Below are 18,827 nucleotides of genomic sequence, written 5' to 3'. Positions count from 1 at the left end.
CAGTTAATTGATTTCAGTGGATTTCTGATGCTGGTCATATATGTAACAGTTTGCTGATTCCTGCAATAAAAATATATTTCACAAAAAAAAAAATGAAGCGTGAACATGGCACACTGAACAAAGCAAGATGTACATATGAAGTGTGAACATGGCACACTGAACAAAGCAAAATGTACGTATGAAGTGTGAACATGGCACACTGAACAAAGCAAGATGTACATATGAAGTTTGAACATGGCACACTGAACAAAGCAAAAAGTACATATGAGGAGTGTACATGGCACACTGAACAAAGCAAAATGTACGTATGAAGTGTAAACATGGCACACTGAACAAAGCAAGATGTACATATGAAGTGTGAACATAGCTCTCTGAACACAGGAAAATGTGTATGTGTATATTTAGGTGTGTTGTACAAACCACACGGTACGAAACATTGTATGCATACTGTGTAAATGGGTGTATATGTACGCCATAGAAAGATAAACTTATTGTATATGAAAAATGCAAAAACTGCCATATTTAAGTAGGTGTGACATTTGGCATATAATGCCACACAGTATAATGAAATACCATAGAATTACCCCAATCGCAAGCTGGAGGTAAAGGTGTGACAATTGGTCACACGGCAGCAAGAACAAAAACTGAGAATGCAAATCATGTAAATCCTTATTTCAAATATGAACGTAAAGATATTCAGGAAATACTTGTCTTTAAATATACCTGCTAAGAATATCACTCCCAAGGAGAATCCCTAAATAAGATTGTGGTAAGAAATACATTGACCTGATTCCCATGTACAATTAGGCTTTTTCAATAGAATTATGCGGAATGCACAGGATAGAAGAAATACTGTTTCCCAGAAAATAATACATTAAAATAATTAAAGTGGTCACCGTGGTCTTGCTGGATAATTCAGCCCGTCTGCTGGATAACAATGTCTCATGTTGTAGCTGAAGACAGCGGTTGCTAGGAGACATCCGTAAACAGCTGTGTTGAAATGTGAAGATTGGTTGAGACATTCCAATGTTTTTGAAGCAACTCAGCCATTCCTATTACCTTAAAGTAAGTCTATGTTACAGGAGGAAAAGCACTCAAGTTGATGAAAGCGCGACAGAGGGGGCGCATGGGAGGCCTCTTATTGAAAACTTTGTTGATAGATGAGGACATAGTAGTTGGCACAGCGTGACGTCTGGTGAAAGCTGGAGAAAACTCGAATAAATATGACAAATTCAAAATGGCGGGATGTTTTTGACGTCGTGCAGGGTGGTTTAGGGCACGGAGATGCACTAATGGATATTGCAAAGAGATGCTGACGTCACAAAAGGAGAAGAGAGAGAGATGTAAGGAGCGTCGGGCAGATGTAAGGCTGCGCGCGCCTAATGAACGTGCAGAGAGTCAGCTCGAGCCAAATTTAAATCGAAGGGGCGGTTAGACTGCCGAAGAGGAGAGGTAGATAATGTGAATATAAATAAAATGTAACAGTACTCACATCGGAATCCGTTCCTCCCAAGAAAATAAAAGTATATGTGTGCTAATAGCCTCGTTACTCAAAGCACGGTCGCTGAAGCGAAACACATTAGTGACTGGTCACTTAGGGGTAGAAGGCAGACAGCAAGGCGAGGGAATCGTCTGTCCCGATGGTCCTCTAATAAAGAAGCAGATTGAAGTGGCACTCGAAATTCGAGACTGTCTGGTCAATCGTAGTTCGGAGACGCTCAGGGAAATGCCAGGATAGGCACGAACTGGCAGGCATCCGGAATCAAGGAGGCAGCAGGGCGAAATCTGTAGACTGGCTAAAGTAAAAAGTTCTCCAATGGCTTGTTTGGCGTTGTTTAAAGTATGGAAATATGTTGTCTTTGGGTGTTCAAGTAGGTAGTTTGTAAGGTGGCAGATGGTAAAATGAAAGCGTTGGAGCTGGTCGGTGGGTTTATACTTTCTTTCTTCTTCTCCGAGTCGTCGTTTGTTCTCCCGATCGTCGCCATATATAGAAAGAGGGTTCTTGTGTTAAAATGATGATCCTTATGCTTGGTTTAGTTTGAAGACCTTTATTAGGTTTTAAGCATGGAGAAAGAAAACCCCACAACCGCTCATCCTGGTGTTCCCGCTGCAACTGTCAAACTCACAGAAGCACAAGAGCTCCAGAACGATCGGCATATACAAATGACAACAGCGCCTGAGAACAGGCTCGCGACAGACAAATTGTCCCTAAGGGAATAAGGACAATTTGTCACCACTACACAGAATCAAGGCTCCGCCTGTAGGAGAGAGGTGCTGTGGATGTTTGAGGGCTGACTTCAGAACATTCTATTGTCCCTATCAAACTATATTTTTGTACCTAGCACAAATGTACTTTGTATTAACCCTATATCACTCTCACCGCGCCGTCACTCTTTAGGAACACCTTGTAAAAGTATTATACTATACTGTGTGAATTGATTTATATATTCCTAACTGACATATGTATGCAGAAGTGCCCTAAACGCATAAGTGAAACATATATATTGGGGAGGAGTTCTTCTATCCCTAGTATAACACTATTGGTGTGGAAGTCAAGGGCTACACTTCCCCCTTAGGAGCCATTTTATTGTTTAATAACTGTCCAGCCCTGGTCCCTCGGTTCCTGAGTTGCCCCATTTTTCTAGTGAAATCTAGACTGACTTAGGCATCTTCTCATAGGTGAGCACCACAGACAGACTCCGGCACGCCAGTCCTCCGAGGCCTGCCGCGGGAATGCTGGACAACACAGTGACGTTCTTATGGTTAGCTTTTTCGCTTAGCTCGTTAAAGAAACTGCACTGTGAAAACTCAGCGGACCACTCGCTTCCCTTTTTTTTGCAAAGATTTATATAGCGCAAACTTGACCCAGTATCGGGTATCAGAGCACTTTACATAGCACCAGATGCGTTACATGAGGACACATTCATCCCTGTGGATGAAGAACTAAAGCAAATGGGAGGTTTGGGTTCCACTTTTACCCTCGTTTGCCAGACACAGTACATAGATCTACTATCTTAGGTTCTGGAACCCTTTTGCGGTGGTTCTCTTTCAAATGTCATTTTCTGGCTGCAGCTCAGACACAGTCCTTGTGTGCAGTAATGGCTCTCACAGCAGGTAGTCATGATGCTGGGTGAAGCAGGAGTATCTGTATTGAGGCCACAATGAAGGGTGCTAGTTCTGCGCCTGGATGTTATCAGCCCTTCCGAAGCAGTAATCAGAAACATGCGAAGAGGCAGGCCCTGCCTAGAACTGTTCTCACCCATATAAACAGAAACTGCTGACGGACCTCTCACCCCTACCATCTACAATATGGCAGTGCTCAGGGAGAGCCAAAAAGCAGCATTTTGCTCAAAGGACCTCATTGATTGAGCCTTGTCTCCATCCTCCTTCTCTTCAGTGTCCGGGTGTACACCCACCAGCCTCAAGAATGTAATCAATCCACTGCCACTGTCTGGAGAAGCTGCATGTATGCTTTATCTTGTGCCGTGCTAAACCATGGGTCATCCAAAATGGATTCCATTTGCCCAGTGCTCAGACTCTCAACCCGTGGTGAACATCCACTGCACATACACACACAGGGAACACCAGTGCAAGGATCTGGTAGTTACATTCAGACAGATCTTTGAGCGAAGGCAGCGAATGGATCTCTCCTCTGATGCTCAAAAAAAGGTCTGGTGAAGACTAATAATTAAAAAACACGGTAAGCTGCCCCCACCACTTGATGCGATTAATCCAGGACATGGCGGTAACCCCATGGTGGGTATAAGGGCATGTTCAGTGTTCCCTTCTAGGTCACACACATGATCTGGACTTTCCGTTACCATGGACCAGCCAAGGCCTCTGCACACGCCTATATTAGCATGATTGCAGGACCAATACATTAGTTATGGTACCAATTGCACTTGCATTAGGGCACTCAGGGCAGGGGTATGTGGCAGCCATGGGCGTCTGCAGGGAGGGGCAAGGGTGGGACGCTGCCGCCCCCCTCACCCCCCGTTTTTTTCACTTGCCCAATAATGACTATGCCCCTTCCGTTTGATATTGTCAAAAAACGTCGGAGGACGGATGTCGTTAAAATGATGCCCCCTGAAAAATATCTGCGGAAGCCCATGGTGGCCATATTCCATGCAGGGGACATTTCCCATCCCACAGACCTGCAAGGGTCGAGCTCTGGCCGGTGTCTGTATGGGACAGGGAGGGTGGTAGTGAGAAGTTGCATTTATAGCATGCAGGGCCTGACTGGCCACTCCTTCACTCTGGTGTTCTCCCGGTGGGTTGCATACTGGGGGGTGCTATCAAAGCAGGATGGGCTTGACCCAGTCATGAAAGCCTACGTGGCCCCATTCTATTTGCGGCCTCCTGCTGTGTGGGGCTTGTTTGGACATTTTTCGCCAGGGCTTTATTATGATTTACAGTCTGGCCCTGCCAGCATGGGGCAGGCTAGTGTCGGGTGGGGTGAATGAGGGGCTCTGAATGGGGCCTGCAGTTTCAGGGTGTAACACAGTGATACTCAAAGTACGGCCCGGGGGCCGCATGCGGCCCTCCTGACCTTTACATGTGGCCCCCTGGGCAAAAGTAGCTTTGGACTGCTCCCTCATCTCAGCACTAACATTTTTAAAAACTTGAAATAAACAGCAAGCATTTATTTAAAGTTTAATTGCATTTAACCGCATGCGTGCTAGCGGGTTTTCCCGCTGCACGCTGAAATTTGAAAATCGCGGGTTACGTGACAAAGCCAGCTCGTCATGCCCGCAGCGCAGGTAACGCCCATGACGAGCTGGCTTTGTCATCCCCATCGAAGGGGTTAAAGAAAGGAAGTAACTATGGTATACTGCACCACTTAACTGAAAGAACACTTTCATTTTTAAAGAAAGCAACGTTAAACGTTTAATAAATATGTATTTTATTAACCTACAGAACCGTTTTACCTTAGTAAATCAGATTTTAGCAGTGCATTCAGAAGAATTTTTTTTTAAGTGATAGTTTGCAAATATTAGTTTCGAAACGTCCATTTTTTACCACTCTGACAACAAAACCATTAGTGATTAAATCCAAACACAGGAGAAGATTTTGTACTGCACGCATCCTGAAGTCTTGTATTTCGAGGTTCTCTTATATGTGATAATGAAGAAAAAGGAGGGGTATTTAGGTAAAACAATTGGGATCACACAATTTGGTCAAGTGGGGAAGCTGAGATTCAACCCAGGTTCTCTGGTTCCACTTTGTGCGATTAAGTTCAGCAACTAGATGTACATGCTTCCCCTACACTCACTATATGCCCCACCCTGCTGGCACCAGTGCGGCCCTCGGTCACCCCTAAGACCAAACTTTCGGACCCTGGGAAAATGTTTGTGAGTACCCTTGCTGTAACACATACCTGTGGGTACGGTAGGGGCAGGTGGCTAAGGCAAGGGCCCTCATTTTTGCAAATTTGTGGTACTCATTATTGTACCAATAAATGAGGTGAAAGTGTGGGAGACAAGGGCTCTTCTTCAGATTTTAGTGGATGTCCACTAGGCAAGGCTGGAATGGTCGGGACAGTAAGTAAGTAATATTTATTGTTTAGTTAATTAAAACCATAACAATTTAGAACAGGTAGCAAAAGCAGATAAGAACAATATTGTAGCAAAAGATTAAAAAGAAAGACTTAAACATGCTGTCATCGGGACAGGCTTGGCCAGGGCCGGGCTGAGGCGGACAGGGCTGCCTGGGTTACATGTGCTGTACTAGTCGAGCCAGTAGAGCTAGGCCAAACAGGGCTGGTTCAGGCAGTGTTGACCGGGCTAATAATGCACTGAGATATGCCAGGCCAAACAAGATAGTTGAGAAGTATGCTGGGACTGTCAGGGCTGGACTTAGGAAGGATTGTACTGGGCTGCGTAAAACAAACCAGCAGGGCTGCTCTTAGCCATCGGTCTGTGGTCACACAGGTCAAGGCTGGCGTGGCTTTAGCCACTGCCCACACAGGGCAGGGCTTTTGCACTGGCCACAAAGGCTGGGCTGGGCTACTTTTAGACACCAGTCATTGGTCACGCAGGCAGCTTATGGCTAGGCTGGCCTTGGAGACTGATTGTAATGGTTAGGGCTGGCCTGGGATACCTTTAGCCATCGGTCAGCAGGAACATAGGACTGGGCCGGTCTGGCCTTACCCACTGAGTCCAAAGGGCAGGGCTGGTCTGGTGCTTGGCCACTGACTTCAGATGTTAGGACTGAGCTACCTTTAGCCACCGGTCACTGGACACACAGACCTAGGCTGATCCAAACTACCTGTCAGTGGCCACACAACTGGGCTGACCTGAACGTACATTGTCTGGATATAGCTACCGATTACACAGGGCTGGACTGACCTTAGCCATCATCCACCGGGCACACAGGGAAGGGCTGGCCTTAGCAATCAGCAACCAGGCACATGGGGAGGGCTGGCCCTAGCAATCAGCAACCAGGTACACGGGGAGGGCTGGCCTTAGCAATCAGCAACCAGGTACACGGGGAGGGCTGGTCTTAGCCATTAGGTACATGGGAGAGGGCTGGCCTTAGCCATCAGCCACTGGGTACGCAGGGAGGGCTGGACGTAGCCATCAGCCACCGGGTGCACAGGTGAGGGCTGAGCTGGGCAGGGCGGACTAAGCTAAGCGGAGCTAGGCGTGGCTGAGATGGGCCGATACAGTAGTACTGGGCCAGCTAGGCCTGGCTAGGCTTTAAATATGACCCTTGCAGGTGAGTAGTGCGCTATACAAGTATCAATTTACAATAATCATCAGCAGAGATGCTTTGTCCCTCAACACCTGCTTCTTTTCCCATAGCTCTCAGGTTTCCCGGGTCAGTCCGTGAGTACCTCATCCAGTCCAGGTTTTCACTTTGCATTTTGGGACTTGTAGTCCTGATTTTATAACAGGGTAAACAAGGCTTGATTTTATAACTGGATGAACAAGGCTTGATTAACTCCCAGGATGCAAAGGAAAAGCCTAGAGTCAGGGCTTTAAGTGGGCCGGGTCTCACGGGTGCTGAGCACCGGCAGTTTTTTTAACGGGACCTTCGAAACGGGTCTGTTTTGTACCCTGGCACAGGCGGTCCGTTTTTTTTTCTAGACTGCAGTGACAGCAGGTACATTGATGTGCGTGTGGTGAGCGTTGTAGGGAAAGGGAAATCCTATAGAGAGTGTCATTATCTCTCTGGATTTCTCTTCTCTTTCTGAATCTCAGGATCAGCAACATTGTGGTGTCACCACCAGGGCTTTAAGTGGAAGTGTTTTCAATATGATATACAAGCCATAGTTGCTGCTTATTTACTTATGCAACTAGCAACAATTGACAAAGCCAGTAGTCCTGACTTGTAGGTATGATGTGACTTGTATCATATATCTGGACGGAATGACAGTAACAGCAAAATACAAGTCGGGCGGCACACTGTGCTAAACACAGATTTTTAGTTTACATGTTTTAAGCCACGCCCTTAATTACACAGACCACGCCCTTTTGAGAGACCCCCTAGTTTTTTCATCCCACTTAAAGCCCTGCCTATAGTGCACGCGCCGCTCGCGCGTGACCCGGAAGGCTCTAGAGCTCAGCCTGGGAGTGTTGGTTCCTTTCATCTAAAGCCCTTGGCTGCTTTGAAAAATGCAGCTTCAGCACTCAGTTCCACTCATTAATTCCCCGTTGACCTTCAAAGAGGACAAAAACATGACAAAGGAGGCGGGGGCTGCATTGTGGCTGAAGAGATGCGTTCCAGTCAGTGGTCCGGTTTTTGATCAGCGTTGACTCATGTTTAGTGAAGCAGAAACGCGCTTATTTCATCGCGAGATGTGGCGCGCGGGGGGTGCAGCGTGCATATTCCGGATAAGAGGTACACAGCTATATAATAATATAATTATCGCAGCATATCACACGTGGGCTGTTACAGGAAAATTGAGTCACGTCAGTGAGCGTTTAAGAAACTCTTTTCTGGTGGAAAAATTGTCAGTGAGCTGTCAGACCTGGAAACCCGAGTTTGAATGGGGGCTTTCCAGTTTTACAAAATGTTTCATCTTGGACAGTACATCTTTTCTCACAGCCAACTCATTTCCCTATCTGCTCTAATTTATTATATTCACACCACCCATGGCATCCCTATGCGGTGCAGAGTGGTGCCAACCGCACCATTGGTAATTTTCTATGCACAAACCTTTTTTTGCGCAGAAAATTGACTTTAGCTCTGCGCCAAAATATTTTTGCGTGTGGAGCATTTGCGTAAATGGGTGGAACAGCAGAAACACCTATAGGTTTCACGTAAAGCTGGAGCTACTAAAATAACGTAATCGGGCTGCGAGAAATGTTTATGCCAAAGGAAACCAGGGGCCTCATTTATGAGGCCGTGCGTCACTTTTGCCCTGCTGGTGCGTCCCTTTTTGTGACGCACCAGCAAGGTAAAAAATGTGCCACGATGCGTCATATTTACAAATATACGCATCTAGGTAGATGCGTCACTTTGTAAACCTCTGCGCTACATTATACCTACACCAGGTATAATATATGCAGGGTGGGCGTTTTGACGCAAGTAAGCCTCATAGAAGTGACGCAGTGAAATCTATGAGATTTCACTGCGTCACTTTCAGGATGCAAATGCGTCATTATCTTACCCCTGCCTCACCACAGGCGTGAGACTGACGCAGGCACATTGAAATGGGACTTGCCCATGTTAAATTGCCCATTGCTGAAGTTGTGTCACTTTTGTGACACACTCCAGCAATGCGTAATTTTTGCGCCCACAGATACGTCAGAAATACTGATATATCTGTAACTCCTTGCAACATGGTGCGTCATATTGTAAATATGACGCATCCACCATGTCGCAAGGACTGCGCAATGAAAAGTGATGCATCACTGTTTTCATGCAGCAATGCGTCACTTTTCATAAATGAGGCCCCAAGCACGAACATGGAGAAAGCAGAGCATGGCTTGATGTTCCCAGGCACAAAATGTGCAATTGCAACAAAATTACACATCCGAGGGTTGTCCTCGTGTTCGAAATCGCACTGAAAGCTGCACCTGAAGTCCCCTGGGCAGTTGTCCTCCCGTTGAGGCACTGGTGCATCTCCTATGCACTATGATACAAACACAGCTTTTTTTTAGACCAATGACATCATCAGTGCACAAGTCCTGCTGAATAGGGTCCTGCATAATTCTTCCACTTTGGAGCAATGCAGCGCTGCAAATTTTCATGCAGAAATGCATTGCATGAACAATAATGAATCCAGGCCTATGTGTACTTAAAAAAAGAAAAAACACTCAAATATTAAGGACCTGATTACAGGTGTCTCGTTAAATTTAGATCAGGCAGCCCATTGTGCACCGGCACAGGGGAAAAGGACAGGAATGCGCCGTATCGTATAGATAAGGTGCATTCCTGCTCTTTTCTTTTGCCGTAGGGAAGCGCAGTAGGAAGGCCTGCTGCGCTGCCTTACGGCAAAACCTCATAAATGAGTCCCTAAGAGACTATTAGGATTCAGGGGAAACGTCTAAAGTGCCCTCTGGGTGCACGCCAGGACAAATCTGATACTGGCATAAGTATGGATTTGTGAAGACGAGGTATTTGATACCAAACACCCTTATTTTCAGGGAAGCCATTATGACCAATGCCCAGCACATATACTTAAGATGGCTTCATGAATACTTGCAATATCGTGGCAATGGAACCAGACATCACAGGGGCGGTTCTGCTCATGCAGATATGTCCTCACATATAATATAATGCACCCTGCCTTAGGGCTCCAAAGCCTGCTGTAGGGGTGACTTACATATAGTATTTGCAATGTGTGTGGGCATGGCAAACAAAGAGTGTGCCTTGTCGTGCTTTCAAAATAGTTTGCACCATTTCACGCAGCCTGCAATGGCATCTGCATGCAATGTGTGTGGGGCCCCATAGGGTGGCATAATACATGGTATATTCCTTAGGGACCCTCTTCAGTACCCATGTGCTAGGTACCAGAGGTGCCATTTATTAGGGACCTCCAGGGGTGCTAATGTCCTTGCCAATTGGTGAACAATTGAACATGTGCCTTGATTTATGGAAGGGGCACTGACACTGGGGCCTGGTTAGCAGGGACCCTGTGCACTTTCAGTCGAAAAGCATCAGAAGTAGGGCAAAAAGTGGGGGTGACCAGGTCGAAAGGAGGCACTTTCCTACATCGGGTAACAGGGCATCCTCTGCTTTACTGCTGTTGCACTGATACTACCGCAATCAAGGGACTTCCAGAGCTGGTGCACAGATTGTTGGTGCCCCAGACGAAGTGACATTTTATCACCACCCATAAGTATCAGTAGAACCAAACTAGGGGGTATATTACCAAGGGCCTTATCGCCGCTTTAGTGGGAATTTTTCCCGCTAAACCGGCAATAATTTTATCGCCCTATTACCTAGCTGTCGCTAACACCAGTTAGCAACAGCTAGTAGGAGATAGCGATCATCTTGGGGCCCACTTTGCATGTCAGCGATAATTATCGCTAATGACATGCAAAGTGGGCGTGCCAAGATGTTAGCGACTGGAAACAGTCGCTAACATCGCTATCTCCTATTACCTGCTTTTGGAAATATTCGCGCTAAGCGCGAATATCTCCAAAAGCTAACGCCTGCCCACAGCAGTTCTTAGCCATGTTATCCAATGGTAGGTGGATAACATGGCTAAGAGCATTAGCTCGGTAATGCTTGAATATCGCGGACTTTTCAGCGATATTCATGCATTTCGGCCGATTTTTATCGCTTAGGAGATAAACCTTGATAAAAGCAAGGTTTCTAAGCGATAAAAATAGGCGAAGCACGGCGATAAAATTATAGCCGCTAACCAAGCTTAGCGATAATTATCGCTTATTCTTGGTAATATGCCCCTAGATGCTTTGAGGAGACGTGCACTTAACCAAGGTGTAAGTTATGAAAAACCTGCAGGGATCACACGTACCTTTGCTAGACTAGGACCATCAGACAGACCTATGAAAAGACCTGCAGAGTTAAAAATATAGTGATAGATCTCTGTCTACCCAATAGCAACAGCACATGACTGGGCACCACACTAAGAGCACAAAGAGTTAGGCCACACCTCCTCTGAGACCGCACATTGGACTCTACTACACCGGGGACAGACAGGAGGTGGGCCACACCACCTCAGAGACAGGAAATATCCTTTACATCGTGGTGATTACCACAAGCATTACATCGACTTGCGCTGGATGGTGCTATAACCTTTTTTTTTTTTTAAACCTTTATTTTTGGTGCAGATAATGATAGCATATAACAGTTGCGTCAACGGTCACAGGAGAACAACTACATTACGTCATAGTACATTTTTCTGTATACACGGCCCATCAGCCCACAACCCGAGGGCCGGGCGGCGGTAGCTGGTAGCATAGAAGCCAGGTCCTGAACCTAGCCCTGTGACTGCACGGCAGGATATTCTGATCTGCTTTTTCGTTCGAGTATCTTTAACACAGTTTACTACCCAACTCCCCAAAAGGCACCCCTCCCCCCAAAACTTCGGCATTCATGGCTAAAACATGTGTACACAGATCGTTCACCTCATTATGGCACTCCTATAGGCAGGCATGCGCTATAACCTTAGGAATAGTAAGATTTACTATTCCAACACCTTCCCTACAGTACGTAGACTGGTGTTGGTATACTAAATCTTACTATTCCTAAGTCCAGCGCCCTCCAGCGCAAGTCGTTGTAGCAACCTGCGTTGGAAAAACAGCGATGTTACATACCGCGATCATTTTGATCGCGTTGTAACATCACATACTCCTCAGAGACAGCACATGGGACTCTACTACACAGAAGGCAAATAGGAGGGGGTTGCAAGCAAATTCACAGGAAAACTCTTTCAGAGAATACCATTACTGAGAAAACACTTCAACTAAACTGTTTAATAGAAATGTTCACTAATTAAGAGAATGACTTTTTGTTTTCGAAAAAGGTAAAACGGTGTAAATATGCAAGGTACATATAGATTTTTTATCTCTGAACCCACTATATAGCTCTGTATTATAGCGTGTTTTGTAACCCTGTCTCTCACCCTCGTTTACACTCCCACTTTTGTTGCCACAGAAGTTTGGGAGCCGTGGTGCGACCATTGCAAACCATCTCTATCTAATAGGCTGTGAATCACAACCAGCACTGGCATTTTTTTTAAATTACGTTTTTTATTTTTATATTTCTTTATTGTCATTTCAAGTAACAAAACAACGGACATCATATAACATTGCTGTTCCTCTTTTTTTCCACAGCTACGCCAAAGCCAGCAGGAGCTGCAAGAGCTGCGCCTCTCATCCCGCCAGCTGCAGCGGAAGTTGGAGGAGCTAAGCGAGGAGCGCAACCTGCAGAACTTCAATAGCAATAGTACCTCGCTGTTGTCAGAGATTGAGCAGAGCATGGAAGCGGAGGAGCAGGAGCAGGAGCGGGTTCAGGTGCGAATAGTACACCTATCCTGCCTATTGTAAAGCGCTCTGATATCCTTTAGGATCTTGTTCGTGCTATATAAAACTTTATAAATAAAAAAATATTCCTATGGCGGGGTATTCCGACAGGTCCTTGAGATCCATGCCGGATTTTCAGGATAGCCACTGAATATGAGTTCTCAAGAAACAAAAGCAACATTGTGTCTCTTCATCGAGCTGTGTTTATGCAAGGACCATTCCATGAAGACCTTACATCTTAGCCTTGATCCATTGCACAAACTGGAGTTTGCACAGGCATTGCACTTCCAAGTTCTGTAATAAACACTGTACCTCTGCAATCGTCCATTGACATGTTCTAGCAAGTCAAACCTCCCAGAGTTTATCACGGACATGTGCCCGGGTAAAAAAGCAGAGATGCTCTGTTTGGTGTGTTCAATGCAGGTTCTGTATGTTATGCCTCATTTTCAATTTGAAAATTTATGATAGGAGGTATTTACCACCTGCATCAAATACTTCACAATGGAATAATATTTTTTATCAGGGCTCTGTTTACAAGTTCACAGCTCATTTGTGATATCTTTGCTAACAAGAGTTTACACACGGATCGGAATTTGGAGTTGTCTGATAATTATCACACCCTCTCAGTTTTCCCCTAATAGACTATGGCAGGTCAAACCTACTTAAATATACCATGAGAAAAGGCCCATAAAAATGGCAAAATATGCATGCTTCAGAGTACTAAATACTGATGGTGCATGTTCTGCCTTATTTCTAAGTTAAAAACTAAAAACAGTGGACCATATTATCAAGAAAGGGCGATATATTATCGCCGCTTTTATCGGCAGGAAACTGCTGCTAAAGCGGCATTAATTGGCTTGATAATATGTCCTTGTGAATTCCCATAGTAGCCCATGTTCTGGTATTAACCTGGGCTTCTATGGGAATTCACAAGGGCATATTATCAAGCCCATTATCGCCGCTTTAGCGGCAGTTTCCTGCCGATAAAAGCGGCGATAATGTATCGGCCTTCCTTGATAATATGGCCCAGAAGGTTTTTACCACTTGCTGTAAATGTCACCCTCTGGGATGACAGTATTTACCGGGTATGGGAAATACCATGCCCTATCCCACACCATTTGTAATCAGGGCCTTAGATTCCCTTTATGTAAATGCATCTAAGTTAATACCACTAAATCATTTTTGGAGCCGATACATTTGCATCTGTGTTGGGCGCCCCGGAGCTGTGAGCGCATTTATATAATGTGAAGGTACGACCAGACTCAGGTGTGTAGCAAGAAGGCCATTAACCCTAATGCAAGCAAGGACAATGCTCCTCCACCTCAGCTGGGCAGTAGAAGAAAGGCGTGATTAGATTGCAGTGGGTCTTTCACATCCCTGGGTCTTGGTGTCACTGCACCAGCTGCACTAAAGAGATCTGTGTCCCTGACCCAGCAGGAGTAAATGTAAAAGAGAAGCAGGAGGAAGTGTAGATTCTTACGTGACCATGAAGAGGAGGTTATGGTATGTTTAGATATTATGACATGTATATATGATCATACATGTGATTTGGAGGTTTGAGGGGAAATGGCGAAGGGTTATCACAACAGATTGCACAGTACTGGGGAGGAAGGGAGAGCTGAGTCCATTGAGGTTTACTTAACCTACTTGAGGTAATAGTACCTCTGTGCGATGAGCACACGCGGGAAGAGGGAGGTGTGGACATATGTCACTCAAACAGGCGTGATTAAATGTCTAGAAGAAGACATGTAGATACGCCATCATCCACAGAATATGGGGCTGTGAGATAGATCTAGTTTTTTCTGGTCGGTCAATGAAATACTTTGAAACGAGAGGTCAGATACTCAGGGAACACAATGTAGGCACAGTCAGGGTGCATCAGAGGACAAAGAATGCTCGGCTGAATTATTTAGGGGAACTTTGTGCCAATGCCGCTATATTTAGCAAAAACTCGGACACAGAAATACTGAGGAGTGTTAGAGAGAGCTAGACCCCCTTCCTGATTAGAGGGGTTAACCTGTCTTGAGAGTCTGTTCCATAACATAATATAGCATGTGTATTTGTAAAGCACACATTCACCCCTATATTGTACTCTAGCACAGATGCTTGCACCACACTAAGCAGCATTTCTCAATTCAAAGCAGCACATGCAGCAGTTCCAGTCAACTTTCTGGTGCAAAAAATTAGTCAGGAGAGGAATATAGCATGCTACAACGCATGCAATTACATTGCGTTCCGTAACAACCCAGTTGTTACAGTGACCTCGTTGTTACAACGCAATGCCGTTAGCATGCAACTCTTTACATCGACTTGAAGTAGATGGCGCTCTAACATTGGAATAGTATAATTTACTATTCCAACTCCAGCCTACGCAACAGTAGGGAAGGTGTTGGAATAGTAAATTATACTATTCCTTATGTTAGAGCGCCATCTACTGCAAGTTGATGTAATGACTTGCGTAGTAAGTTGTAAGCGTAGTAAGTGTTGTAGTAAGTGTTGTAAAGGTATCGCGGTCTAATGACCACATTGTAAAGGTTGTTTCCCCAGGTGGGCAGTGCAACGTGGCTCTGCATTGCAGAGCACCAGCCTACTCTGTTATTTATTCTAAGAGGGCATAACAGGGTCAATGCAAAAAGAATGGTAGATTTTCAATTTACTAAAAAAGTGTGACCTTGCTGCGCATTAAATCCTCGCACCAAATAAAACCAGGCTCAGAGAAGGAACAAGCACAATAACATAAGATATGTCTGCCCATAAGATGTGTTAATGCTGCAAAGTTATACATTTTAGGTGGCTTTGCCCTTTGTCAGTTGTCAACACTAGAAATAAAGTACTGGAGGGTGTTCCTTGAGTACAGCTCTCACTCTACACAGTGCTGCCTTGTCCATGTGCTGCAGCACAATGCTCCAAATTCCCAAATCATTAGAATATGGAAATTGACTGTAAAAAATCTGTTGCTGTGAAGTCTGCAGAATCTTCTTGTGTTCAGGAGGGAACTAGTCAGTGGGGGTGGCGGAAAATAATTCTATGGGTGGAGAAGGGGGTGGGAGTTCAGGAATATGGTTTCCTTCTTCTTCTTTCCAAATCTTCTTGCCAGAGCTCATTGTCTCGAGGTTTCTTACATTTGCCCTTTTTCCATCAGACTTTCATTAGCTCATATTATGAATGGCTTTCAGGAGGGACTTGTCAGCCTATCCCCAGGAGAAGTTCTGATTTTGAAAGGATCCCATCCATTGGCTAATTCCCACTGGGCCCCTTTACACTTGCTTGCGGTTAACTAGGATCCTCCCTAGCCATCCTTCACCCCTCTCTCTGATCTAATCTACCAGCCTCGCCTATTTAGGTTCACATGATCAAGAAAGTCATAGAATGAGAGTCCTACAGTCATCACAGGTGTCTAGGAGTGGACACTGTCATTGCTGAACTTCTCTGTCAGATCTTACTGGCAACACTTGAGGTCTGGACCAGATGGTATCACCTTCAAGGTGGGTCTCAGTCAGCAGTTATTGCAATCTCTGGTTATCTCTACCAGCTGGTAAATGCCTTCAGGGTGGTTCTGAACTGGTGTGTGTTGTCATAACTAAGAAACTCCCCCTGTTGTTGCCCTCTTCATGAGGTTGATGAGTGCCTGTGTCACACAGTTTCTTAATATGCCACTTGTTTCTCCTACCAGCTGAAGTTGCAACTTTGGGAAGCCTACTGCCAAGTGCGATCAATATGTTCGCAACTGAGGGGCAATGACAGCGCAGATTCGGCTGTGTCCACAGACTCATCTATGGACGAATCATCAGAAACCTCTTCGGCTAAAGATGTCCCTGCAGGCAGCCTTCGCACCGCCCTCAGCGAACTCAAGCAACTCATCGTGAGCATCTTGGACGGCAGCGACTTAACGGTAATTCTGAATATACGGTCTTGTCTCCAGTGAAGAGATTCAGAGAAATGTACCTGATGGATGTATGGAGGGAAGAACTCTGGAAAACACCTACAGAGACAAGCCTCTGGTAAACACCTGCAGGGGCAGGTTTTATGTAAACACCTGCGCTGACATGCCTCTAAAAAACTCCTGATTACTGGAGCCCTGTACCCGCAAGTGTTTACATTATACTTGCCCCAGCAGGTGTTTACCACAAACACATCCCTGTAGGTGTTTACAAGAGACCTGTGTAGGGGCTGCGCAGGGGAGATTCCTAGCGTGCGCAGTCGAGGAGCGAGTACAATTTGAATGGTGTGGCAGGACGTATGCAGAATTGGGTGGTGACATGGAATAGGCTTTATACACTGGAAAGAAACATGCCAGGGAAAGTCAGTGTGTTTTACTGTGTTTTCATTTCATTATTCCCTGTGGGGATGTGGGGCCCATGGCTAAAATGACTTCCACAAGGCCTACAGATTCCAGGCACGCACTAAATTCCATTGTAGTGGAGGTGAAAATAAGTATTCTGCAGAGTCCAAAGTCCTATTTGTACTGCTTTGGGTCGTCCAGAAATGTCATATTTCTCTGAGTCTCTGGCTGGGGTCTGGCCCTGGCAGGTAAGATCAATGCCCTTTCTTCTCTGAGCAACGATCTTCCCTCCAAGGAAGGGAGATAGGTGGAGCTACAAGCTAATCCATCAACCGCTGTCGCTGGGTGCCAGGCACTAAATTGCACCAAGGTGAAGGCAGCCCTGGGGGAAGGGGAGCCATGTGGCCAGAGACACTGGACAAGAAGGAGGGAGCAGGGGCAGGGAAGTGAGGTGCCGCTGGTTGATAGGACACACAGAGATTTCCTGCCAGCCCCTACTCAACTTTTAAAAAGTACTTGCACAGAAAGAGAAGCTCTCTCTGGGGTGTGATCTGCAGAGGCAGAAGGTGCTGGAGCCTGGCACTATGGGCAGTTGGAAGGAGCAGCCCCCTGACTGTCCCAGGAACCTGAACAGCGCCAAGAGAAGAGTCCAGGACCCGTGAGCAGCCGCCTGGTCCACTGGGCAATCATAAGAGTAGCTCAGGAGAGGTGACAGGCGATAGGCTGGCACAGGGAGCACGGGAAGACAGCTCCCTGCAGAATGGGACCCTCTTGGAGACCGCAACGATGAGGAGAAGGCTGGGGGAGTGCCGCCGCACTCCCCTGAGGTCCCGACGGGACTGCTGGAGTCCGCGCATCTGGCCGCCGGAGGGGGCAGACCAGAAGTGCACAGCCGGCTCCCGCGTTAGCACACAAGGGTGCTGGCCGTGCGGGGAGCGGCGGAGGCAGCCAGGATTGGGCTCCCCAGGCTGCCCTCCAACCCGAAGGCAAGTGGGTGTTCCGGGTGGGACCGGGACCTCAACCCGGACATGAGGAGCGGCATTTAATCACCTGTGGGTCCGGATGGGACCGGGCCCCCCAACGAGGCCCAAGAAGCAGCCCGAGACCCACATTGCGGCTCTCCCTGGAGCAGCGGGAGAGCCGCTCATCAAGTATTTAACAAAGCCCATAATGCCTTGCAGGCCAGGCCCGGCCTGCAAGGGAAAACATCGTGTTCTTTGCTTGTGGTGGCCCCAGGAGGACGTTGTCACCACCACATGAGTGCAAAGGTGCGGGGGGAGCTGCAGAAACAACGCAGTCTCCCCCAGCACAAAGATGAAAAGTCCCACTCTCAGTGTCTGAGGGACCTAAAAGAATAACTGAACAAAAGTCCTGTGCACTCGTTAGGTTTAGAGTATGGTTAAGACCAGGCTGATTGTTTGCCTTGATGTTACCATTCCTTCCTACTTGTTAAGGTTAAATACATTTCACTTGAAAGAAACTTTTCAGACTTGTCAACCTTGTTTCATTATATGCTTTTGTTTACTTACTATGAATATCTTGACCAAACTCTAAACCTAACGAGTGCACGGAACTTTTGTTCAATTCATTGGGTGAGCTCTTGTCACTCCCTACAGAGGTTTAGGGGTCTCCTCTGACCCGTAGCACCGCCGTACTATTAGAACTTTTTATTAACGAATCACCGCAGCCAGCCCAGGCGCCATTCTTCCTGCACACTCAGAAACCCTACACAGAACCCACTAAAAGAATAACCCCCTCAAGGGCGCAGCCAACATATAAACATCTCTTGAGCTGGAGCCTTTGTTCTACAGCTAGGGATGTTGTGAAAAGTGTTCCAAGGGATGAAAGTCTGAGATGGGGATGTCTGAGAAGGGCATCCCCTGGAGGTGAAGAGGTGTAATTACACCACAAATGCTTTTACGATTGTAATTTCTTTTAGAGGGATTGAAAATCACATGTGTAATGTGAAGTACTGGTGTAAGGCATGTCACAAGCAAAGTGGGGTTATGTTGGCAGACATTCCTGCTAGCATGTCTGGCTGAGTAGGCGTAGTTCTGTGATTTCATCCGTGATGCCTTTAGGGACTGTATTTGCAAAGCATTCTA

At 46.2% G+C, this 18,827-nt stretch overlaps 1 protein-coding gene across 2 annotated transcripts in view; it reads left to right on the top strand.

Annotated features, from left to right (window-relative positions):
* The window catches only part of BICDL1 (BICD family like cargo adaptor 1), a 327,422-nt gene that overhangs the window by 226,585 nt on the left and 82,010 nt on the right, over positions 1-18,827 (top strand). For both annotated transcript variants that reach the window (XR_015300878.1, XM_086942877.1), the window contains exons 5-6: positions 12,252-12,431; positions 16,114-16,332. Coding sequence is in view for 1 of the 2 variants with exons in the window: in XM_086942877.1 (XP_086799003.1) it covers positions 12,252-12,431; positions 16,114-16,332 (399 nt within the window). In the remaining variant the exon portion in view is untranslated. The remainder of the gene's footprint in view (positions 1-12,251; positions 12,432-16,113; positions 16,333-18,827) is intronic.

This window comes from Lissotriton vulgaris, chromosome 11, assembly GCF_964263255.1.
Source record: "Lissotriton vulgaris chromosome 11, aLisVul1.2, whole genome shotgun sequence".
Classification (NCBI taxonomy): Eukaryota; Metazoa; Chordata; class Amphibia; order Caudata; family Salamandridae; genus Lissotriton; species Lissotriton vulgaris.
Note: the sequence above shows the minus strand (reverse complement) of the source record. Positions and strands in the feature narration are given on the sequence as shown.